Source organism: Manihot esculenta, chromosome 10, assembly GCF_001659605.2.
Source record: "Manihot esculenta cultivar AM560-2 chromosome 10, M.esculenta_v8, whole genome shotgun sequence".
NCBI classification, from domain to species: Eukaryota; Viridiplantae; Streptophyta; class Magnoliopsida; order Malpighiales; family Euphorbiaceae; genus Manihot; species Manihot esculenta.
In genome coordinates this window covers 8,451,953-8,476,140 of record NC_035170.2, presented here as the reverse complement: position 1 = coordinate 8,476,140, position 24,188 = coordinate 8,451,953, and the positions used below count along the sequence as shown (strand labels likewise).

The window sequence follows — 24,188 nt, the reverse complement described above, 5'->3', positions numbered from 1 at the left end:
TCAATGTCAAACTAGTGAATATCCCTATATAATGCTAATTTTCAAAGAAGATTAGAGATGATATTATTGCTCAATTTGGATATACACATATTATCAAAAAATTATTACATTTAATGAAATTTTCAAACTTGATATAACTTATACTATGTAGATTGAGCATATTTACATATAATATAATCGTGATCATTGAGCTATTTTAGTCAAATTTAAGAATTATTTGAGAGGTACTATGAGTTATGATATTCTATATAGTGGATGTCACACTTTATTAGAAGAATACAATGATGTTAATTATAATTTAAATTCAAATGAGATAAAATCTACTAGTGATTATATATTTAATTTAGATGGTGGTGCACTTACTTGGAAATAAATTATTATTGTCAGAACCACTATGGAATTATAGTTTATTTTTTTGAAATTAGATGACAATGAAACTTGAGTGGCTAAGAAATTTCTTAGCAAATACGATATTAAGAATAAAATTAATATTATTTATATATTGTGATTGCCAAATGGCAATAGTTATGCCAAAGAATGAATTTTTCAATAACAAAAAAGACATATTCGTTTAAGATATAATATGGTAAGGCAACGATTGAGAAATTGAATTACATCCATTAATTATGTAAAGTCAACATGAATTTGATCGATTTCTTGACTAAATTTTTAATAAATAAAATATTGAGGAGAATAAGACTTAGCCAATATCAAATTAACAGTGATAGAAACCCAACCTTTGTGATTGGAGATCTTATAAAAAATATTCATATGGATAATAACAAGTCACTTGTTAATTCTGCTAGCGCTATTTAACATTGTTCCTTTCTATGTTGTGAAAAGTGCTAGACAACATTAATGAGATGATGAGATGAAAGTTTTTAGTGATATTTATATCCCTTATGGATGGTGTATAAATTGCAATATACACTTGATAATATTACATATTTAAGTGTAGAGTGGGGCCGCTTTTATGAGATTGTGACATAATCTTTAAAGCATTTGTGAACTATCATGAGTGCGCATGACCTATTATCATAAAATAACATTGACAATAAGATTTGTGAAGTGTTATGAGATTGATGAGATATTAGCATACAAAAAAGAGTTTTTGATTGAAACAAAAGTTTCACCAATTATTATGTATGTTAAATCTTATTAATCTAATTAGGTCTAATTTATAGTCCAAAAGATATCAGATTCCAAATATGTACACTAAATTTTTAAACTTAGTAATAAAAAATCTTTTAAAATATGTGGGAGATTGTTGTAAAATGAATTTAGATTATAAAATATATTGTGGTCGTTGAAGATTTTATAATTGTTGAAGATTTTATAATTGTTGAAGATTTTATAGTTGTTGAATATTTTATTTGTGAGAATTTTTTATTGTTGCAGATTTGATATTTAAATCTAATATTAAATTTGATCATTATAATTTTATTATATTATCTCAAGATTTTTATAACAGCTTACAACGATTATTTTTTCTATTATAAATAGCCTGTATTTTCACAAAGAAAGTTACTCATATTTTTAAATTTATTCCTTCCCTTCTCTATACTTTCTGCTAGATTATAAATTAAAAATAAACTCTTGTTGTTCTGATCCTCAAAATTAAATTCCACAAGGACCTGTTTAATCTTGAAAGATTGCAAAATAGATCTTCAAGGACAATATTCAATACGACTCAAGTTTTATTATTTTATCTTATTTTTCAAATACTTTCAGTATGCTCAATTATTGCTCTTCTATTGATAGTAATTATTACTCCTTTGGCTGAAGAAAGAAAAAGAAAGAGCTCGAGGAAGAGAGTGGTAAATATATAAATTTTATCTGCAATTCTCAAGAATTAGCTTGATCATGGTAGAGTAGCGAGACTTATTTGAACTTTATTCTAAAAAAATATTGTGAGCATGTAAGTGGAGACAGTAGATTCGAATGGTCAGTTCTAGATTATTCTATGTACGAATTAAACCAAAATCAACTTGATTTATGACCGTCCAAAAACAAATTGGATTTTTTAATGGTTTGGTCTAGTTTTAGCTCGATTTTACAACAATTATGATTGTAGTTTTTGCGATTATGGTTCTGCAGTTTTATAATAGTTATAATTACAGTTTTTTTATAATTTCAGTTTTGGTTTCAGTTTCAACAGGTAAAAAAAATTAAATAAAATCAAATAAAACATAAAGAAATAAATATAAGTACTAAATATCATTGAATTGATAATTGAATAAATGAGTAAATTATATAAAATGTGCCTATTTGCATAATTATTGGACTTTTTAACTTACCTATGTATTAATTTTAGTGGACACAATTTTATAAAAGGATTTATTTTAGAAATTCAAAACCGAATTAAAAATTAAATCAAATCATCAGTTCAAATAAATCATTTAGAGGAAGGACACGAAACCGACCACTTTGCTTTAAAGTTTCAGTCTGGTTTAAGAATTAAAATTAGTTAATGGTCTAAAATGGAATGTGGCTAAGTCTAACCGAAGGTTGATGAAAAGAATGAAAGTATATTTTTAAAAATAGAAAACATTCTCTATCATTTGATAAAGTTTAAATTATTGAACTAATACATTAATTAATGAATGGATTTATATTTTTGGACAGTTATAATATAAAGACTAAAATATTTAATTTCAAAAATAGAGGATACATCAATTAATTATGTTAGAATTTAAAAGTTAAAATGTAATTTAGTATATATATATATTAGATTTTTTATTTTATTATCTTTTACCGATTAAAAATACATAAACTTTTATGTTAATTTTATTATATAGTTTTAATTTTAATATATTAATATTTATTTGGTATTACAAAATTTAATTTTCGGTATTTCTTTATTATACAAGTGAATTTTAAAATTCTATTTAAATTTTCAAGTTGTTATTTTTTGGATAGAAAAAAATAGGATGAATTACATTTTAACTCTTGAGTTTTAGTATAATTAACGAATCAATCCCTCTATTTTTAAAATCGAACACTTAATCTTTGTATTTTTTTTTCCATCTAAATTGGGAGTAATTTCATCCTAAAATCTGTTAAAAAGGAGAGAAATATTTTAAATTCTAAAAACACCTGTAACAGCCCGGAAACCGGTACCCCTCTGTAACGGCCCGAACCATCACTGGTACTAGGATCCAGATCGGCTTAAGGCCGCCGGGACCCGTAGCAAGCCGACTATACTCTCTGTGTACCTGATAAATCCAATACATGATCAAACAGAATCAATAATCCTGTAAAACTACTAGGCTTAACTACTGCTACTCAGATATGCAAATCTGAAACGGCCCTCAGGACCTATACCAGTGACTACTGACTTGTAACAGCCCGGAAACCGATACCCCTCTGTAACGGCCCGAACCGCCACCGGCGCTAGGATCCAGATCGGCTTAAGGCCGCCGGGACCCGTAGCAAGCCAAACATACATACTATTACCTGGTCAAATCCCACACATGATCAAAAACTTTAACATAAAAACTGTAATCTGAACATACACCAAGCTTGATCCGTATGCTACAACATAACTGTGAACATAAACTTTCCCATACTAGAGCCCTCATCAAATGCTCTGGCTGGGTCAACATTATAGACATCAAGCCTGGTTCTCATCTCAACATTTAAAACGTTACATAACCATGCATCAACAGGGATTAACCAATCTATAGGGCCAAGCACACTCTAATCCATAAACATTAACTCTACTATCAGTTACATACATTACATCTCATTTTACATTACATCTCATGTCCACAACTAACATACTATTCTATTACATAACCTTTACCCTTGACATCTTCCTGAGCAACCTCTGACCTGCAAAACTGGGATTAGGGGAAAGGGATGAGCTAAAAAGCCCAGTGAGTAGAAACAAAGAAAACAGTTCATTAATTACATGCTCTCATGAAATGCATCATATCACAAACAAAATCACATAACTAGGTCCGTCTCGGGGTTCATGCAAATAAATATTCCCCACGGACTGTTTTTGAGAGTTTCTTTCTTTCTTTGCTAGCATCCTTTACTCTCAAGGATCAGACATGACCTCAAAAATCCCTCTGTCGGTGCCCGGCTCCCCCAAGGAGCTCACACAGGACTTTCACATACATGACAGGGTGCCTAGTCCACAGAGAGCTCACAAGGACTTTCCTATATGTACTTGTCCGGCTCTCAAAAGACTCACCCAAGACTCAATGACAGATATGGGCTATTGAAGTCGCCTTGGTCCGAACCTCCTGAATCAACATCAAATAATGCAATGCGTCACATTCGTGAAACTAGTGCAATCATCCTATTACATATAATCATGATGCATGAGCATGCTTTAGGCATTCGATTTCGTGCATAAAAGATTAAGTTTAGTTCTACTCACCTCATGGCAGACGCTGACTGACTCTGCAACTGCTAGCACTACTGGCCTCCTCGGTCCCTCGGGTCCGATCCTACACAGGTGGACTCGAATGAGGTGCCAAACATACTCTAAACAACTCATAAACATACCCCCAAAAACCCCTCTAAACATCACTAAAACATGCATAGGAAACACCCAAGAAACGGCTGGACAGGGCACTTTCGGCGGCACCTTCGGCGGCCGAAAGTCCCTTCCAGAGACGAAACTCGGGTAAGTTCGGCGGTAGGTTCGGCGGCCGAAACCCCTGGACAGAAACGAAAGTCCCTCCTTCGGGGGCACGTTCGGCAGCCGAAAGGCTGCCTCCCATGCAGGTTCGGCGGCCGAAACTCCTTTCAGCGGCCGAAACTCCTTTCGGCGGCCGAACCTGGTCCCCTCTGGACGACAGGTCCGATTCTGCCTAGCCAAAAACCGAACTCAAAACACCCAAATCCTTACATACTCTCTCCCAATCATGCATACTCACTCCCATATGCATAAAGGAGCATAAACTAACATAAACTCCTCAACAAAAATATCACATAACATACATTGGGCATAAAACCCATATAAACCTAAACATGCATATCTACCCATACTCAACCATCAAAACCTTCATAAAACTTACGTAAAACTTCATGAAAACACTAGGGAAGCAAGGATCTACACTTACCTCTTGAAGATCGAGGGTTGCGTGATCTCTAACTCGGAGGTGTGGAGAATCCAAGCTCCAAAAGCTCCAAGCTCCCAAAACTCCCTTTAAGCTTTAAATCTTCAAACACAAGGGTAGAAATCATGAAAAACTTGAGAGATGGGTAGAGAAAACACGAAACGACCAAAGGAAGGCATAAACTCACCTGAGCTCAAGAATGGGGAGAAAACTCACCCATTTCCGATCTGAGGGCCCTTTATAGGTGGCCTGGTCGAAGACCTTCGGCGGCCTAACGTGCCCCCTAAACTCATGCAAGTTCGGCGGCCGAACTTGACTTTCGGCGGCCGAACCTTGGCTCGTTTAAACAAGACTTTCGGAGGCCAAAGGCGCTCCCGAAGCCTTTCCATGTTCGGCGGCCGAACTTCACTTTCGGCGGCCGAACCTGGCAAACGCCTCCTTGGTCTTTTCCTTTTCAAACTCAAATCATTTCCCTTTAAAACCATGAAATCATGTGAAAACATTTTAGAAAACACATTTTACCCCTCTAGAAGCCTCTGGCATCTTCAGAAATTCCAGATTCCAACGGAGATTCCGCCGGAAGGTAGGGATTCCGATGCCGGAATCTAGCCGGGTATTACATGACTGCTGTGGGTCAAGGGATTGAAACCATTTCTTCCCTCACGGTTAGGTTCTTGGGTCAAGGGATTGATACCCTTTCTCCCCAAAACACAACCCACTGGTATCTCATCAAGCTATACATTAAGCCTGGTTTCACACATTTCTCATCAAGAAACGCAAAACAGGATCCATGCATAAAGGTTTTCATCATACACCACACTAGGGCAAAGACACTAAGGTAAAATACAATTCTATCCATTATATGACAATATATATCTATACATTGCATTACAAACTAATCCTTTACTTTATATCATGTCCACTACTCTATTACATACATACATTCATGCATCTCTTTACTCTTTACTCTTGCTGACTCTGACTTTCCATAGCTTCATCTGAACCTGCAAAACTGGGGTTAAGGGAGTGGGATGAGCTACTACAGCCCAGTGAGTAGGAACAATAAAACAGTTCATTAATTACATGATTTCATGAAATGCATCACATCACAAACATATCATCGCAAGGATGAACTTGTCACCAATAGCCCTCTACATATAGTAATATGTCCAACTGTGCCCGGGGCGATTAGGCCTCACCAGGACTTCTCTTAACTGACTCATAACATACATGTCCAACTGTGCCCGGGGCGATTAGGCCTCATCGGGACTTCTCTTAACTGACTCATAGTACCAGGAGCGACCTGGTCTGTAGTGTCAGGAGCGACCTGGTATGGCTATCTCATGCCATATCTCATCTCATAGTATCTCATCTCATATCAAGGGCTAAGGATCATCCAACATTCATCCACATGAACAACATCTTATGCAATGCATCATATTCGTGGATTCTAATGCAACACAATCTACTACATAACATGGCATTTATGATGCATGGATCATGCTAGAAGCCTTTCATTTCTCAATTTAAAACATTAAGTTTAGTTCCACTCACCTGTAGCCAAGCAGTGGCTAGCTCTGGGCCAACTCTAACTCTGAAGCAGCTACTACTACTGCTAAACACCGCGGTTTCTCAGGTCCAATCCTATAATGGAGGACTCAAATGAGGTACCAAATATACGCTATACAACTTATAAACAACTCCTAAACAATTTCCTAAAAACCCCCTAAAACATCCTAGAACAATCATAGAAATCATGCAAAGGAAGGCTGAACAGAGCACCTTCGGCGGCACACTCGGCGGCTGAATGCTCCCTCCAGAGCCGAACCTCGGGCATGTTCGGCGGCACCTTCGGCGGCCGAACCTCTCCTCCAGAGCCGAAAGTCCAAACTTTCGGGGGCAAACTTGAGCAAGCTTAGGCAGCCGAAGCCACCTCCTCAGCATGTTCGGCGGCCGAATCCTCCTTCGGCTACTGAACCTGAGTTCATCCAGAACTCAGTTTCGTGCACAAACATGCCTCCCAAACCTTCCAAACCCTCAACACATGCAGCCAACCTTTCTAACTCATGCATAACTCATACAACAAGCATATAGGAGCTTAAGATAACTTAAACTCCACCAAACAAACTCATCAAGCAAACATAAAGCATAAAGGGTCCATAAATCCTAATATGCCTAACCATGCAAACTCATGCCTAAACTCCCTTTTCCCTTCATAAAACTCATGTAAAACATCATTAAAACTAAGGATCTACACTTACCTCTTAAAGAACAAAGGCTGGTGTGATCCAAACTTAGAGCTATGGAGGATCTAAGCTCCAAACTCTCCAAAACCTTGCTTAAAGTGCAAAACCTTCAAAACAAGGATAAAACTCATTTAAAACTTACTTAACTTTGAAAGATTTGATGAAAAACCATGAAAACCATCCAAGGGGAACAAGAACTCACCTCTGGGAGTGAAAAGGAAGCAAAACTGATCCATTTCACCGACTGAGGACCCTTTATAGGCGGCTGACCGCCTCAACTTCGGCGGCCAAACCTGCATGCAAAACCATGCAACGTTCGGCGGCCGAACTTGAAGTTTCGGGGGCCAAACCTAAGGCACTTTTGGCGGCCGAACATCACTTTCGGCGGCCGAACCTGCACTTTGTCCCCTTGGTCTTTTCTCTTCAAAACTCAAGTCCTTTTACAGTAAAACCTTAGAAACACTTAAAAACATTTTAGAAAACCTTTCTCTTACCCTTCTACAAACCTCCGACATCCTCAAATGCCAGATTCCAACGGAGATTCCGCCGGAAAGTAGGGATTCCGATACCGGAATCTAGCCGGGTATTACAACACCCTTTTATAAAAACCTCACCCTTTCTCTCTTTCTCCCTTTACTTCCCTCCACATGAATAGCCGTTTGATAAAAGATTCTTCATATCAAATTTTGGTTTCCACTTCATCTTCTTTAGCATATGTATCTTATACTCCAACAACAGATCTTCTCAATCTTTTTTACTTGCTCATATGCTCATCTACCTCTTTGCTCCCAAATTCTTCCACCCTATCTATACAGCTCCACTAGGCTTTGTTGGAGACCTTTCACTGATAGATACAATATCTGCTTCCTCCATTTTCTATAACATTCAAGGAATTATTTCAATCTCTACCTTCACATAGTACTCTTTGTTTGGCTCAAGAGGCAGCTTCTTGTGTAGTGGTGGAGGAAATGATCATATTGAGAGAAGTGGAGGAGGAGGGAATGCTTTCGCCGGATAAAGTTTTAAAGTCTTAAATACTTCAACGGGATAAAGTTTCCGCCACACGGATAAAGGAAGGGACAATGATAGTCAAAGAAATTGAGAAAAGATGAGAAAAAAATTTTTGCAAGCTTGGGATTGAGAATAATGGGCACGGGGTTTTATTTTTCCAAGAGAATTTTAGGAAAATAAAGAAAGAAGAAATCAATTTAGAATAGAAAAGAAGGGGTATTTTTGAGATAAAAAAATCACTCTCTCATTTGACTAAATTTTGAAATATTTAATTAACCAATCAATGGACTAGAGAGATAATGTAATTTGGATGGCTATAAAATATAAAAGTTTAAGTATTCAATTTTAAAAATAAAGAAATTAATTTATTAATTATGCTAAAATTTAAAGATTAAAGTGTAATTTATCTAAAATAATATAATATAATTTTATTTTATTTTGACTTTATATTAATATTTTAATTTTTATTAAAATAATATCTTATAATATTATATATTTAATAGGGCGTGATAATTTTTAGATTTTATTAAAAATATCGATATATAAATTACATTATGAAATATTATTTTAATATAAAATTAAATTGTATATTTTAAAGTAAAAATAATAAAATTATAAAGTATATTTTTTATTTTAATTAATAATTATATTTTAATTGTTAATATTTTTTGATAAAATTTAAAAATTATTATTATTTAATAATGATATAATTTTATGAGACATTACTGGGATATAAATTAAATTATAGATTTAAAATAAAAAATGAGTAAAATCACTTAAATATAGGCCGGCAGTGATAGTGACATGTGCAACGTTGGTTTGACTTGAATAGAGCAAAAGACTAATTAAACCGAGCACGAAACGCGTTTTATTGGGCAAAGCTAACGATTAGATATTTGTGGCGCAACGCTATCGAAGTATTCTCGAACTTTAAATAAGGTAGGACAACAGATTCAAGGAAATCGAGAGTATAAGGTGGGCTATTTTTAATAAGCAGAGCAGAATGAACCCTGGATTACGGTGCCCAACTGTGCGCTGACTTGGATTTTCCCCTTATTTTTTTTAATATTTTAAATCTTAAAGTTTAAATGAAATTTTTTTAATAATTATTTATAAAATATTATTTATAATTAACATTATTATTAATATTATAATATTTATTTAATAATATGATGCTCAAATCCCTGAGTCGGATATCAATTCTTAACCATTTGCCTTCATGGTTTAATCAGTGGCGTTTCAAAAAATTGATTGAAGCCGCAATTTAAACGACTGGCTTTGTACGAAAAGAAAATGAAGTTGAAAAGAAAGAGACGACGGACCACAGAAAGCCAAGCGGCCTGGTTTTTGCCAGGTGGAGCATCATATGGCCATGACCGTTATTCTTCTCTTGAATAAGTAAAAGCTCCACTTTCTCATTGTTCCCGCCGCCGAAATTTTACCAGTTTGTCTGCCCGGAAAATCTCTCGGGGTAACCATTTTGAATGCACTCTCTCCCCCTTCTTACTTGTTTTATTTTTTATTTTGATGAGTTTGAAGATAATGGCATGCTGTACCACGGAATCATGCGCGTTTCGTGCAAGAAAGCTCGTTTCTGACGATATACTTCCTCATATTCTCAACTTGTCAGTTCCTTTCTCTCGCATTTAAGATTAAATTGTTCTGATACTGAAATGGTTGACGGAAACTAGTTAATTTTCTATGAATTTAGGGTTGATTTTAATCAAGAATCAGGGGCAGGGTTTATGTACCATTTGATTGATCTGTTTCTAAGTTCGAGTTTGGGATTCGGACATGAGAAACTTAGATACGCAACTACAAATTACCGCAGTTGATGAAAAAAATCTCGTCAGGATGTTCAGTTACCACTTGTTATAACTGTAAACGGGTAACTTGATTTTGTTATGAGATACTGGCTAAAATGGGTTTAAGAAGATGAACCTTTTGGGTTCCTAGGCTACTTGTGTAACTTACATAGGAGGAGAAATGAATTTATATATTCATCAACATTCTACTTAAGTTCAAAACGCTTTTTTGTCAGATAATTTTTCATCTATAATTATCTTTTTTCATTGTTTTAGATATGGATCGCGAGCCATACCTCGCGACTTCGAGATCTATGCCCCGAATGCTTCCTTTGAAGATCCACTCATGTGTGCTCATGGGTATGTTATTCTAAATAGTCGTAAGTAATGAATTGCTGTTTGAAAGAAAGGTTTTTCTTTATTAAATTTGATTATTTATGGAAAGTGAAATAAACAAGGGGGAATATCTCTATTTGTCCCGGATATAGCAGCATTTTGTTTTGCAGTTTTCTCTATGAAATTAGCTGTGTGTGTAAATCCAAATGCTTACAGGTTGTGTCCAAATATTATATTGTCTCCAAAAGGAAACAAAAAAGAAAAACAAAATAAACTAAAAAGAAGCCACTTTTTGTCACTGAAGAAGTTCTTAATAGATATAAAATTAAAGTGTTAGCCTGCAATCACAATAATGGGAAAAAAATGGACTTCTATGTGAAATAGAATTAGGGAATTTTTTTCTTCTTTCATTGTTACTTTAGGATAGAACTTCAGCATAGAACTTCAGCATTAGATTATTTGCAAAATATGTTGTGCATGTTACTTTAGATAGGGGGTGGAAATGGACTAAACTATTCAAGAGCTGTTCAACCCTTGTTCGGTTGTTTGGTTTGATTTGGCTAGAGCCTAATTTTCTTGAATTCAGCAGTATTTGACTCGTTAATGGCTTATTTACAAGATTGCGAGCTGTCTCATTGAGTAAATAGGCAAGCTGGCTCATTGAGCTAGCAAGCTAGATGATTTGTTGAGCAGGCTTCCGAGTTGGCTCATTGAGTAGGCTCATCATAAGCTTGTTAAATAAACTCGTGAGCTAGCTTGTTGGCAAAAGCATTTATATCAGTTTGGTTGAAGAAATATGTAAATAGAAAGTTAGAAGGAGCAGAATGGTTGAAGATTCTAGATGTTTCTGGAAGAGAATAAGTAGTAATTGTAAAGAGGAGACTGGCAGGAATAGTTGTTAAGTGGTTATTGAATAGCTGATTCAGTTGCTAATTGCTAGCAAGAATCCAACTGAGGACCTAGGAAGCATGGGCTGAGAGGCTGGCAGGCTTGCGCCTCAAGAATTTACTATAGGAAAAAGATGAAAAAGAATCTCCTTGTGGAATGAAGGATTATTCCATAAATATCAACTGAATTGGTTAAAGGGAATTGCAGAACAGAAGATAGAAGCAACGATTAGCAAATTATATTTCAAAATATGTGTATAAATAAGGGAGCAGGTAGGAGAGGAAGGAATTGGAGGGATTTATTGTAAAACAACTACAGCTGTGGGCTAGGAAAGTTGTTCATAGTTATTATGTTGAAATATGGAAAAAAAAAAATAAATAGGAGGCTATGATAGGAAAGTAGTTCTATTTGTTTTAATTTTTTGAGATAAAGATCTCCACTGATTGAGGGATTTATACCTTGATTGGTTGTTAAGTGGTTACAACTATCATTTAAAGGAGAAAGAGTCCGCACGGTCGGTGGACAACCTTTGTAAGCTTTGAGAAGCGAAGCATGAAAGCATGGTAAATTTTGTTATCATTTGGTAAATCCAGTTGATACACAACCTGCCCAATCCAATGTAACACCGGAAACAACCCATAATATTTCGGAGCAAGCTTATGCCAAAGCATGCCAACCAAGGACTTGTGACAATAAGGATGTAAGCGAAAAAAAGAAAGATTAACTGCTGGACATGCAAGATGCTGCAGAGAGGGAGAGAACGAAGGATAGAAAAAGAGGAGGATAGGAGAGAGAGGAGGGATGTACTTGTTATGAGAGCAATAAAGTTGAAGTCTTGAAGTTGAAGATTTTAATGTAAACCTTGAGTTGAGCTTGTACCGAGCTTCAGTCTGAAATAGACATAATGTGGCAGGATTGAGCTATTCAAAGCTGGACCGCAAGCAGGTTCGAGCTGTAGGATGGAACTTTTGCCCAAAAATGCTATAAGCAGGTTTGTGTGGGGCTCATGTAGAGTAAAAAACTTTGCTATTGCAGACTCAAGGAATTCTAAGAAGAATTCTGACTTTTAATACTCATCTATCTCTTAACATGATTAAAAAGTAATAGTAGATTGTAATGATTAGGATCCAGCATTTAAACAATTTCAGCACAGTTTCCATGAGTGTAGGCATGATTACTGACATTGTAACCCCTCAAACACTGCAACTCCCCTTCAACTGTTAGTGAATTTATGGCATGCTCAATTAACCCTTTTTCTTTCCGTTTTTATTTGGTTAACCGTGTGTGTAAAGGCTATGCAGTCCCTTCCGTACATGTTCTAATAGATGCAATTTTCTCACTTCTTTTCTTCTGGAAATTCTTGTACAAATGGACCTCTACATCTGATTTTTTTTTTTTTATTAAATTTATGATGGAATGAGCAGGGTAAAGCAGATTAAATCAGCATTCTATTCACTTCCCAAGGTAATAAGATTTTTGCAGGTAGCAGTGCATTTGCATCTTCATACATGCCAAGTATTTCAACTAGCATGAAAATAAGATAGACAGTTCTATGACACAAAAAAATAAAGTGATTCCAAGGAATTTTTTTGGTTGTAACAAAGTGATGCATTTTCAACCAAACATATAACATTGTTTTGCTAGGTAGGCTTGACATCTCTATTAGTTTGCCTTTTTGGTTGTGTATTACTTGATGTGTGCTTTTTCTAGCGGCACATTATGATATTTTATATTGGCCTTTTCCTTTCTGCTGTTGAATTTTGATGCTGTTAATTTAACTCATCCGGCTAGTATTAGATAGAAAGGTATCAGGTGTAGGTATTTTATATTTAGAAGACTTAAATTGCATCTTTAGGACGTTGTTAAACCATGTATCAAGAATCTTTTATATATTCATCTATTCTTGTTTTTCAAATTTCTTTTAGGTCTTTAGAAAGTCCAGCATTACTGAATACAGTGTCAAGGAAAATGTAATATCATCTGGAAAGCAAGAGGTCCGAAAATTTGCTTCTTTATATTGTCTTTTTAGTTGGGGAAATTTCAAAAATATGCCTTGTAGTTTTGCGCTTTTACACTTCAGCAACAATTTTCCTTTTTAATAATAAATTCAGTTAAGAAATACTTAATTGAAAATTCATGCAGTGGCAATATCGAATGAAATATTATTATTCTGATAAATTGATTTAGTAAATTAACTGAATAAAATTTTTGAAAGTGCATGTCGTAGTAAATCTGCATCCTTTCTTCCTCTGGCTCTTCTTTTTCATGGCCCTTTTCTTCAACCCAAAGTTAAAATTGTGTTCTTCTACCACTCAAATCCAATAATCAAAAGCTAGAGCCATGCACTTGAAAACAAACTCATCCCCGTCTTTCCTTTCTTTGTCTTCTTCATAATCTTTTCCGCCATAATGAAAACGGTCTTCTTTATCCACCCACTAGTCAAAGTCCATTGACCATTTTAACATTTTTTTCAAGCACAACCCAATGATCCATATACTGAAGTATTTAAACCACAAGAAACCCATAAAATTAGAGTAAGAAAGAAGTTTCAGGTCAAATATCAGTCTTCTCCGCTTATAAAGACAAAATTTTAAAAGATTTTCAGGAAAATTGGACCTAGAATACTCTTCAGTTGTGATATTCTAAAATTAGATACGATATGTGGTGTGTGAAAGAAATTATTGAGTATGATAGAAGAGTAACTGAGGACAAGACAGCGGTAGTGAGGAGTTGGGAGATTAGTCAATCACCAGTATGACTATTAATGCTATTGTTGTACAAGGTGATGCAAAGTAAGTGGACATGGAGGTGCCATAAATGGGTGGTGTTAAAGAAAGAGAAGACATGGAGGAGAGAGGAATCAATGTGCCATCTGGCAATGACAGGAGAGGAAGGGAAAAGTAATTTTTATATATGAAAAAAAATGCAAGCTGACAAATTTTTAATAGAAACTGTGAACCAATTAACATTTTAAAGCACATGAAACCAAACTGAACCGATAACAGAAACATCGAATTTCCTTTAAATTGAAAACCAAACCAAAGTGAATTATATATACAATTGAATTGAATCAAACCAAAATAAATTGGTTTGGTTTGGTTTACATATTTGCTTCTTTCAAAGTTCAAATTATATATTCGCACAGATAGCCAAATTTACAGTCGCATATTCAACTCGATGTCTAAAATAAAATTTGCATCAACTGATGCAACCTAAAATCAATCTCCATGAGAAAAAATCACAATCAAATAACAAATCTATTCAATGTATTACAGAAAATAGGTTAAAGAAAAAGGAAAATGGAATAGCAGAACAAGAATATGGTGAGAAGGCTGCTGGATTCCAAGAGTGCTTAGAATCTAGTAAGGAGGAGCTGCTGATTTGGGAGGTGAGGAGGTTCTGCTGTGGAGTTGATGAGTTGCAGCTGCGGTGCCACAGGCACTGCTTCTGTGGGCGTTCTTGTGGCAGTGCTGCTGTGGTGCTGTTGCTATGGAGTTAGGGAAGGAGGTGCCATGAACCTGCCAACCTGGGCAATGAGGCTTTATGATGCTGAGAGTGGGGATTAAGGGTCGAGCACATGCAGATCAACAAGATGAGCAAGATGGGGAAGAAGAAAAGACGCTGGCTGTGGGGGGGGGGGAGAAAAAGTTGAGAGGGAATAATTAGGTTTTGCGGAAAGAAAATATATATTTGAAAGGTTGGAGGGCTGAGATGATTTAAAAATGAATGGTTTGCAAAAATAAAGATAAAAAAGGCAAAGCGTGTTTCTGGGTCTCGAACCTAGCATTCTCCAAAGTAGGTTGATAGAATTTTACCACCAAGCCAAATAAGTACAAGCTACTAGTATTTTACCTCATATATATACATATATATATAATCAGTGGTTTGGTTGTATCAAGTTTTTTCTTTTCAGAACTGAACGCGAACTGAATAAATCGAAAAATATAATTAGAACTGAACCAAACCAAAATTCTTTGAAAGCCAAACCAAAATTTCGAATTATTGTAGTTCGGTCAGTTTTTTCAATTTGAACTGAATACTACTCATCCTTAGCATAGGGTAATGACTGAGCGAAACAAAAAAGGTTGTGTTGCCGAAGTGTAAAAGCCCAAAAACCATTGGGTAGGTTTTTGAAATTTTCATTTTTAAAATTTTTCCTTCAATCTTAATATATAATGTATTTTTTTTTTTGGTAAACATTTGATTTCAGATATTAGTTGACAACAAGCAGCAATATATATTCTTGGGAAGAAGCATAAATATTGTATCACTCATTAAGCTTTATGTTGAGGATGGAAAGGTCCTTCGCCATGAAGATTGGTATGAACTATAGCCCTTAAATTTTTTATCTTTAATGCAAATATGAATCCTTATTATGTCCATGCAAAAATACATAAATACATTGTTGGTTGGAAGCAGCACTCTAGCATGTATTTAAGATGACTTAGTTTTTTTTTTTTTAAATCCATTTTTTTAGTTTTTGTTATAGTTTTATGAATGTTGTACCTGAGAGTTGGATGTCCTACTCACTTTAGCTAATATAAAGGTAGGAATCCCAAAATGTTGCTTTGAATTGGACAGCATTGTTTTGTATCAGATCATGCTATGTAATTTCCCTCTAAAGTTCTCTGTATATCTAAGAGCTTATTTGGATAGGTGGAAAAGGGAGATGAAAGAAAATAACAAGTGAAAAATAAAATGAGATATCCACTTTTCATTGTTTGGATAAGGGAGGAAAATAAGGAGAGGAAGGAAAATAAACATTATTTTCCTTTTAGACACTTTCTCTCCATTTTGGAGAAAATGGAAATGTGAGATAGAAAAGTGTATAACAAAGTATAGGGGATGGAAAAATAAAAATTTCCCCATAAGAAATTTAAAATTCCAAATTGGAAGTAAACTTTATCCAAATTCTATTTATGATTTGTTTTTGCAATATTATTAAATGCATCACCAAATTTGAAATTCTAAACCTAAGATTACAATTTTTTACACCATATGTAACAAATCCAATCAAATCTGTTCCTTGAGTAACATTATAATTTTATGGATCTAAACATCTATATAAATTGCAAATTAATGCCTAAATAATTAAAATATGCTTAGATAAATTACAGTTATTTGGGGGGAGAAAAAGAATAAGCCCCTCAAATTCAACAAATTAAGTCCAAAATATGTTTGTTGCTTTAAAAACCAGTCATAGAGTTGAAGAAGTGTGGAGAATTGAAGTATGGATGTTGGACTTGAAAAAGGAGGGCTCTTTTACCCTTTGTTGGCGATTGGCATCTTTTGTTATAAAACAAGTGAGTCTTGATGTCTTCCCCCCCCCCCCCCTCTCCCGTATTTGATGCACTGCATAGTAGTTCACAGTAGGAATATGTTGTTATGGTCTAGTTCATAGTAGGCATATGTTGTTATAGTCCGACGATTAGATGGGAAACGAGCTTATTGGAGAGTGCTTTTAATACCTTAGACTCATCAATGAGAGTCTTAAGTTTAAATGTGTTTGTGATTAATTTGCTTGTTTTATTAATGGAAAAAAACCACATATAGTGGAGGTTCATATAATCATGATGCTTCTAATTAAAGTAAAAGTTTAATACAAACAATCATTAGATATGGAACTACTAAACTTATGTAATAGAAACCTGATAAGAAACTATTAGATAAAATGCAATTTGTTCATTGCTAATAAATATAATGTACTACAGCTAATATACTTATTCAATATTTGAACTTTGTGGAATAACAAATTTAGTCTATCTGTTATCCATAATATAACTCGCCTCCTAGAGAAGGAACTTGTCCTCAAGTGCAAAGGTAGGATATGCAGTCTACAAATTATTAATAAACTCCCATGTGGCTTTGGATTTAGGATGGTTCCCAACTAATTAATATTTTTCAAACCCAAGAATCTGCATGCATGTGCTTGTTGTAAGTGTATCCAAATTTCACTCAAAACTGAATTACATTCTTTTGAAGTATGATTTACTACCTCCACTCTTGTAGATCCCAAAATGTACAATATTAATGCGTTATCCATGCCATTAGATGAGGGGAAGTCACGTTTGGCATATTGGGACATTATATGTCTTTTTGTCTTCTCATTACCTTGTTGACAATTTGCTGGTTTCTACTCATTCTATCTTGATTCTAGTTTGCCCCTCCTATTGAAGGTGCGAACTAGCTCAGAAATTTGCTTACTAGAATCTTTCCATGGTAGAATTTAGTTTCTCTTCTATTTTTGCTGATGATAGACGGGAAATGAGCTCATTGGAGGGAGCTTGTATTTATAAATAATTAATTTAATATAAAAAATATATTTTACAATAATAATTATAAATTTTATTATATGCTTTCATTTGAAAATTAAAATTAAAATATTTATTTAGAAATATTAAATTTTTTAAATGGAAATTATTGATGAAAAATATTTTTTATATAAATAGTTAATTAAAATATACAAGATTAAACCGAGTCGTGTTTTATTCGGTTAATAATTAAGTTTGGGATGAGTTCGGATAATTTAAATTAATTTTTAATCGGGTCTGAAATGAGTTGAGATATTGTTAATATAAATCAGGTTCGGATTCAATCATAATAAATGTCTTTGGAATTCTAGCACCCTATCAAATGCTTGATGATTTGAACTATTATTTGGATCCCTGTTGGTTTTAATATTTGGCCTTTAATATAATATAAGTTGTTTCTTTGGATTGAATTATGGACATATGATGAAGTGTAAAAGGACAAATTGAATGGGTCAAGTTCATTTTCAATCTATAATCCAATATAATATGTCTACTACCATGAATTGTACAACAAAATCATAGTCTCTACTCTCTATATTGATGCTACAGCAAATTACAGTCTCTATATTGATGCTAATGAGATTTTATTAATCAACACATAAGACTGCATATCTGAATCACCTGTCTATAAAATATTAAATGGGAACAGGTAATAGTCTATGAAAATATTTATTTCCAGATTAAAAAAATATATGCAATATGCTGATTTTTTCATTTGAGTGGGTTGCCCCTAGGATTATTATTATTATTATTATTATTATTATTATTTTTATCTTCAGCTTGAAATATTTGGTTAATATTTTTCTAACTATGTTTATTGAGGTTTATCCGCTAAATGCTGCTGAGTTCTTTTCCTTTTACTTCAATGTGCTTGTGTATAATTTCTGCATAAATGTGTATAGGTGGGACAAGAAGCCCATTAGCAATCGACATACGAGTACATGCCCATTGTTTGGCCGTTTTAAAGAACTGTCTCGCAGGGGATCGATGCTTGCAACTCATGCTATGATGAGATTTGGAAAGGATCCACGTCCGAAATAGAAAGATGTATTGATGTTTTCTTTTTTCTTTTCTTTTCTTTTTCGTGGGTTGTGATGCTTGTATTTGTATGTGAATTGGTATATAATATTGATGTCCAAGCTGTATAGGCTTTCAGATGAATTATGTTTTGAAGCTATTCTTCTGCTGGTATTTATAAATGGTTAGTATTCGGGAGTTGCATAGTTTGAACACTCGCAAGTTCATTCTTATGATTTATAATACTTAAGCGAGTTGGTTCAACAATTTTACCTCCATTTCCAAAATTATTACACTTTTTTTTTTATCTTATAGTAACATATAAATTGATTATTATAATTTATTTTATTTTAAATTTTTTTTAATATTTAATAAAATTTAATATAGTTATAATGGGTGTAATTGAAAAATTAATAAAAAATATTGTCTTGTGTGAAAACTCGATGTGTATGAAAAGAAAAATGAACGGTTTATTATTAAGCAACTCTCCAGGTGAAAAACAGAACATCATAAGCTTTAATCATGTATGGTTGAAATAAAATGGATATGGTAATGTGGTATTTGCAAGGAAAGTTCAAATGATAAAAAATAAGATGGAAGGAAAGTTCCTTTTCCTAAATCAAACACCTTTTACCCAAAGGAACCTTAAAACAGCTTGAATAGTTTACTCGTACAGGTTTGTTTAGGTGATACAGGGTTGCAACTTGCAACTTGCAACAAACAAAACAACAGTTTTAATCTGCCTGTCAATTTATTCATTAGACAAGTGTTGCGCGCCGCTAACAGTCGCTCATCATGATAACTTGCCCCTCAGGATTTACCTATTTTATGCAAAGCGCATATTCCCAGATTAGTTGTTAGCAAAATTTTTGTTAAGAATGCTCATCCTTCCTGTGAAAACAGAATTTGACAGTCAAGGAAAGAGCTCAACGCTCTGTACTAACCTGCCTAGGCCAAAATGCAACCAAAGGTCCATTACACTTATCATTAAAAAATTCAGGTTCAGACATCTAATATAATTCTGCAAACACAAATGAAATCCCATACCAGCAACTAGAAGTCTAAAATCCTATAACAGAAGACTGAATTTTTGAGAATATTATTCTCACAAACCATAAGTCAAACCCACATAAATCAATCTCGTCGCTAATACAGACGATGTCCTTTTGTTAATTTATTGCTGAGCACATTGCACCCTCTGTGCACCGCCATGCATGTCTTCATCTTCATCATATGCCTCTTGGGCTTGTTGTTGTTTCCTTCGCATCTCCTCCTCAAAGTTCACATCATGTAAAGTGGTCTCCTCACATTCATCCAGCTCCATGTCAGACAATTGTACTGATGTTCTAGAGGGAAGAACTGCCTCTAGGGCTTTGCACTGATCAACAGGAAGAGAATCTGGGAAATCAACACTAAAATGAATGTACAACTTCCCCCTCATGAATGGCCTCTGATACATCGGCATACCTTCGTCATTGATTCCCTTGAATTGATCTACGTTGGAACAAAGACACGAAAAGCATCAACTGTGGCCACTAAAAAGGGTAAAAAGAAACTAAATATTAACATTAGCGACTGCTTCAGCAACAAGTCTAGCATTTTATAGAAAACCGACTAATCACACTCGGAGTTCACAGAATCTGCACATACATAGAATTGAGCAGCAAAAATTGCTGGGCTGTGCCACTTCCTTGAAAAACCCATGTAACAGATTCATAAATTCCATGCAATAAATAGTGTGGTGAATATGTTTGCTACTTAAAAACTAGAATATTCAAAACATATCCAAAAGTCAGGAGGACAATTGTAAGACAAAAATCAGGGATAAAGAGGCCATGAATAACTATAATTTCAGTAACTACAACTGGAGATTAGAACTCTTTATCAAACCCAACTTACCGGGCTTCACCACCTCCCCAGGTTGGGATTTTATGAGGAGTTGTCTTCCATCTAAGTGGGTTAATATAAACTGGAAGCCACACAGTGCCTCTGTAAGAGACAGACTGTGATCAACAATTAGGTCATCACCCTTTCGCTTAAACTTAGGATGCTCCTTTTGCTGTAGGACAAAAACGATATCCCCTGTGATAGTATCAGGCTGCACAAATAGCACAAACCAATCAGTTTCCAAGGAATCAAAGAAACAAGTACATACTATATATATTCCATCTAGTTTCAGCAACTCACAGCTTCATCAGCTTCTCCAGGAAATGTAATCTTCTGTCCATTTTGCATACCCTTCTCAACAATAACTTCCAAAACTTTCTTCTCCTGAACAACCTTTTCACCTTTGCATTGAGGGCAGCGGTCCCTGTCATTAATGGTCTCACCAGTACCCTTACATTCATTACAAGGATGTTGCATTTGCTGGATCATAGATGGACCAAGTTGTCTTATGGAGACCTTCATTCCAGAACCTTGGCAACCTGAACAAGTCATTGATGCACCTGATTTGGATCCCTTACTGCAATTTTACACAAAATCTTCAAGTTATCCATATAAGATAATCAAGATACCAATCATATTCCAACACTGACCCTTTGCATTTTGAGCAGATAACGTTACGCGAAAGAGACAACTTCTTGGATGTGCCATTGTAGAGATCCTCCAAAGAAACCTTGAGAGGATGGATGACATCCTCACCCCTCCTCTGCCTACGGCCTCTGCTGCTACCACCACCTGTTGAGAAACAAAATTTTCAAGTCGAAATGCTTGGCATTCATGTCACAAAATAAAAAAATCACAAGATTTAATTGTTAGTAATCCTCACCACCAAACGGGTTACCACCAAAAAAGGATTGAAAAATGTCAAATGGGTCATGAGCACCCCCTCCACCTCCCATTCCCTCCTTGAGGGCATCTTCGCCATATTGATCATATATCTCACGTTTCTCTGGGTCACTCAAAACCTCATAAGCTTGGGCCAACTCTTTAAACTGACAGGCGGGCCATAATAAACAAGTTTAATAAAACATAACCATGACGGGTACAACTAGAAAACTAGACCATTATATTTCCAAAAAAACTGGAAATTAAAATTGTAAAAATCATATTAAAAATCAACTGCAATTGTCAAAGTTTATTCCTATAGCAGGTTGTCATAAAAACTTCACAAATTACCAGCAACCAAACCGACAACATCCAAAATTGCGTAACAACAATAACAAACCCAAAATATATAGCCATAAGACCAGAACTAAACCTAAAAGAACAAAATTTATCCTCACAATCAAAACAGCACCAAAAACCCAGATAAATTCAGGAGACAAAAACCAAGTCAACGTCAAAAGATACCGAATTCCGCAGGCTGATCCATCAATAGAAAGAACAGACAATTACAAACACTAGAATACAGGAACATATATGTATATAATAGACCTTTTCAGGATCACCACCCTTGTCAGGATGGTTCTTGATGGCAGCTTTTCTATAAGCCTTCTTTAGATCATCCTGGGAAGCGTTCTTTGAGACTCCAAGAATCTCATAGTACTTGGTGTTATCGCTTTTCTTTGGCCCTCTTCCAAACATCTTCTCTCCTTGCCTTTATCAATCAAATATCCTAAAGAAAGGCCCAATATAAAATCAAGATCGAGAAACAAATAAATCACGGACAATAAACCGAGAAAACGAAAATTAATCAACAAAAAATTGTGAAAGAGAACCAGATGGAACGTACGGATTGTTAGGGTTGTTTACCGAGAGCCACACACTAGATGGCGAGGGAGAGAGACAGAGGGTTGGGGATGGCGTCGGATCTGGCTATTTAACGCAGACAATGGACGGTGGAGATTTGAGATTTTTTCTCTTTTAGTTTCCAAGAGAGATTCGAGACTTTAGAATGGCACATGATGGGTAGGTTTCTCCTCATATTCAAATATTTTTAAGATTTTAAAAAATTAATTAATTTTTTTTATTAATTTTAATTATTAAATATTATAAAAAATCTAAAATATTATTAATATAAAGGAATTAGTTAATAGATTTTTTTATAAAATTAATAGATTAATTAATAATTTTTTTATATTATAGAGTAAATAGTAAAATTTTTTATTATTAAAAATAATAGAAAAATTAATTAATATATTTTTTAAATTTTAAAAATATTTTAATATATTATTTAAAATTAAAATACAATTTAATAAATTTCTATATAATATAGAGATTAAATAATAAATTTTTAAATGTATCTTTAAATTTATTAAATATAATTTTTTTTGATGTTTATTAATTATAATAATTGATATAGGAATTGATATAATTAAAAAAAAATTTTTTAGATTTTTCTCAAGAGTAAATATAATTGTCATTTTTTTATCTGCAATAGAATTGTATTACAAAACTGTTGACGGTAACTAAAAATTTATAATAAATCAAGAAAATTATTAAGAGAATAAGTCTACTAATGAGTGGTAATATTTCTGAAAAACACAATTTAATTACTTTATCACCAAAAGAATTAGTTGATCATGGTGTTTACCAGTAGGTGACTTCGGTACGTGAGACTAAACCTTCCTAATATTCATCACTATTGCAACAAGATCCATTATAGAAAGGCATTAAAAATGATAATGGCCTAATATAGTATAGAAGAATCCATCTCATAAATAATAGACTGAAATCCAACTTCATTTGCTAAAGTAATTACCACTAATAGGAACACCATATCCTCTTAGTAATTCTATACACCATAGTTTTAATATTATCTCTAACAACTATAGATATAGCAGTTGGAGAAACTGATTCAACCATGTGACATCACAATTAAGTTTCAAAATATCTAATGGCAAAAGAGTTCAAGTAGCATGGAATACCTTGCTAATTACATAAAGGAGAAGGATAAAAAAAGCTCCATTGAGCATGAGATGAGAAAGAGCAACAAAAATATATCGAGTAGTAGCAAAAGGATCAAGAGTAATTGAATCAAAGGACATGAGGATTCTGCCCTTGCCATATATACTATAGGGTGAGTAACAAGAGTCAAAAGTCTAGCACTATCATAAGTAAGCAATTCTTATTATACCGATAAAAAATATCTCGCTAATTGATCTTTACAATGGTTTCTCTATCAATTAAATCCTTTATCCATAGAAAAAAAAAGCATCTAAACATTTTTTTTCTTCACATTATGACTTTGAAGATACTTTCTTTGTCATAATGGATAAAAATCATTGTTTTAGATGATACACATGTAAAAAGCCTATTTTTAATAAACTTTTTCTTTCTTTTTTCTTTCCATAGTGAAGATAATCTTCTTTCTATAGTGGTGATAATCATACGTATGATAGATCATGACCATATTGTTTAAAACTTATGCTAAAAAGAGATTTCATTTTAGTGCTCAAAAATAATATTATAAAGCTTCTAATTGAGCTTATTCCTATAAGGTATTCCACCAATGCAGAAATCCTATAAAGCACATCAAATCATACCTATACCCACAAAGATTGAAAATCTATATTTGTCTGAGCATGATCATATCAAAATAACATACATCCTACT

General features: G+C 34.1%; 2 protein-coding genes across 5 annotated transcripts; one reads left to right on the top strand and one right to left on the bottom strand.

Moving 5' to 3' along the window:
- Window positions 1–9,567: 9,567 nt before the first annotated feature.
- On the top strand, window positions 9,568–18,956 carry LOC110625148. Of its 3 annotated transcripts, none has more exons than XM_021770698.2 (6): window positions 9,573–9,803; window positions 10,414–10,497; window positions 12,786–12,825; window positions 13,287–13,355; window positions 15,572–15,681; window positions 18,575–18,956. In XM_021770698.2, exons 2-6 carry the CDS (start codon window positions 10,484–10,486, stop codon window positions 18,711–18,713), a joined length of 372 nt encoding a protein of 123 aa, XP_021626390.1. In that variant the 5' UTR covers window positions 9,573–9,803; window positions 10,414–10,483; the 3' UTR covers window positions 18,714–18,956. The 3 variants fall into 3 exon arrangements, with proteins under 3 accessions (XP_021626389.1, XP_021626390.1, XP_021626388.1); XM_021770696.2 differs by having other exon boundaries at window positions 9,579–9,957; XM_021770697.2 differs by lacking the exon at window positions 13,287–13,355 and having other exon boundaries at window positions 9,568–9,957.
- A 690-nt stretch (window positions 18,957–19,646) lies between these two features.
- Window positions 19,647–22,526, bottom strand: LOC122724797 (dnaJ protein homolog). Of its 2 annotated transcripts, XR_006352240.1 has the most exons (8): window positions 22,366–22,526; window positions 22,068–22,248; window positions 21,460–21,625; window positions 21,227–21,368; window positions 20,877–21,153; window positions 20,589–20,787; window positions 19,707–20,183; window positions 19,647–19,674 (listed from the first exon to the last, which is right to left on the bottom strand). XR_006352240.1 is itself a non-coding variant. In XM_043960607.1 (7 exons), the coding sequence occupies exons 2-7, from the start codon at window positions 22,215–22,217 to the stop codon at window positions 19,864–19,866; spliced, it is 1,254 nt and encodes a 417-aa protein (XP_043816542.1). In that variant the 5' UTR covers window positions 22,218–22,248; window positions 22,366–22,526; the 3' UTR covers window positions 19,647–19,863. The 2 variants fall into 2 exon arrangements, 1 of the variants encoding a protein (XP_043816542.1); XM_043960607.1 differs by having other exon boundaries at window positions 19,647–20,183.
- Window positions 22,527–24,188: the final 1,662 nt, after the last annotated feature.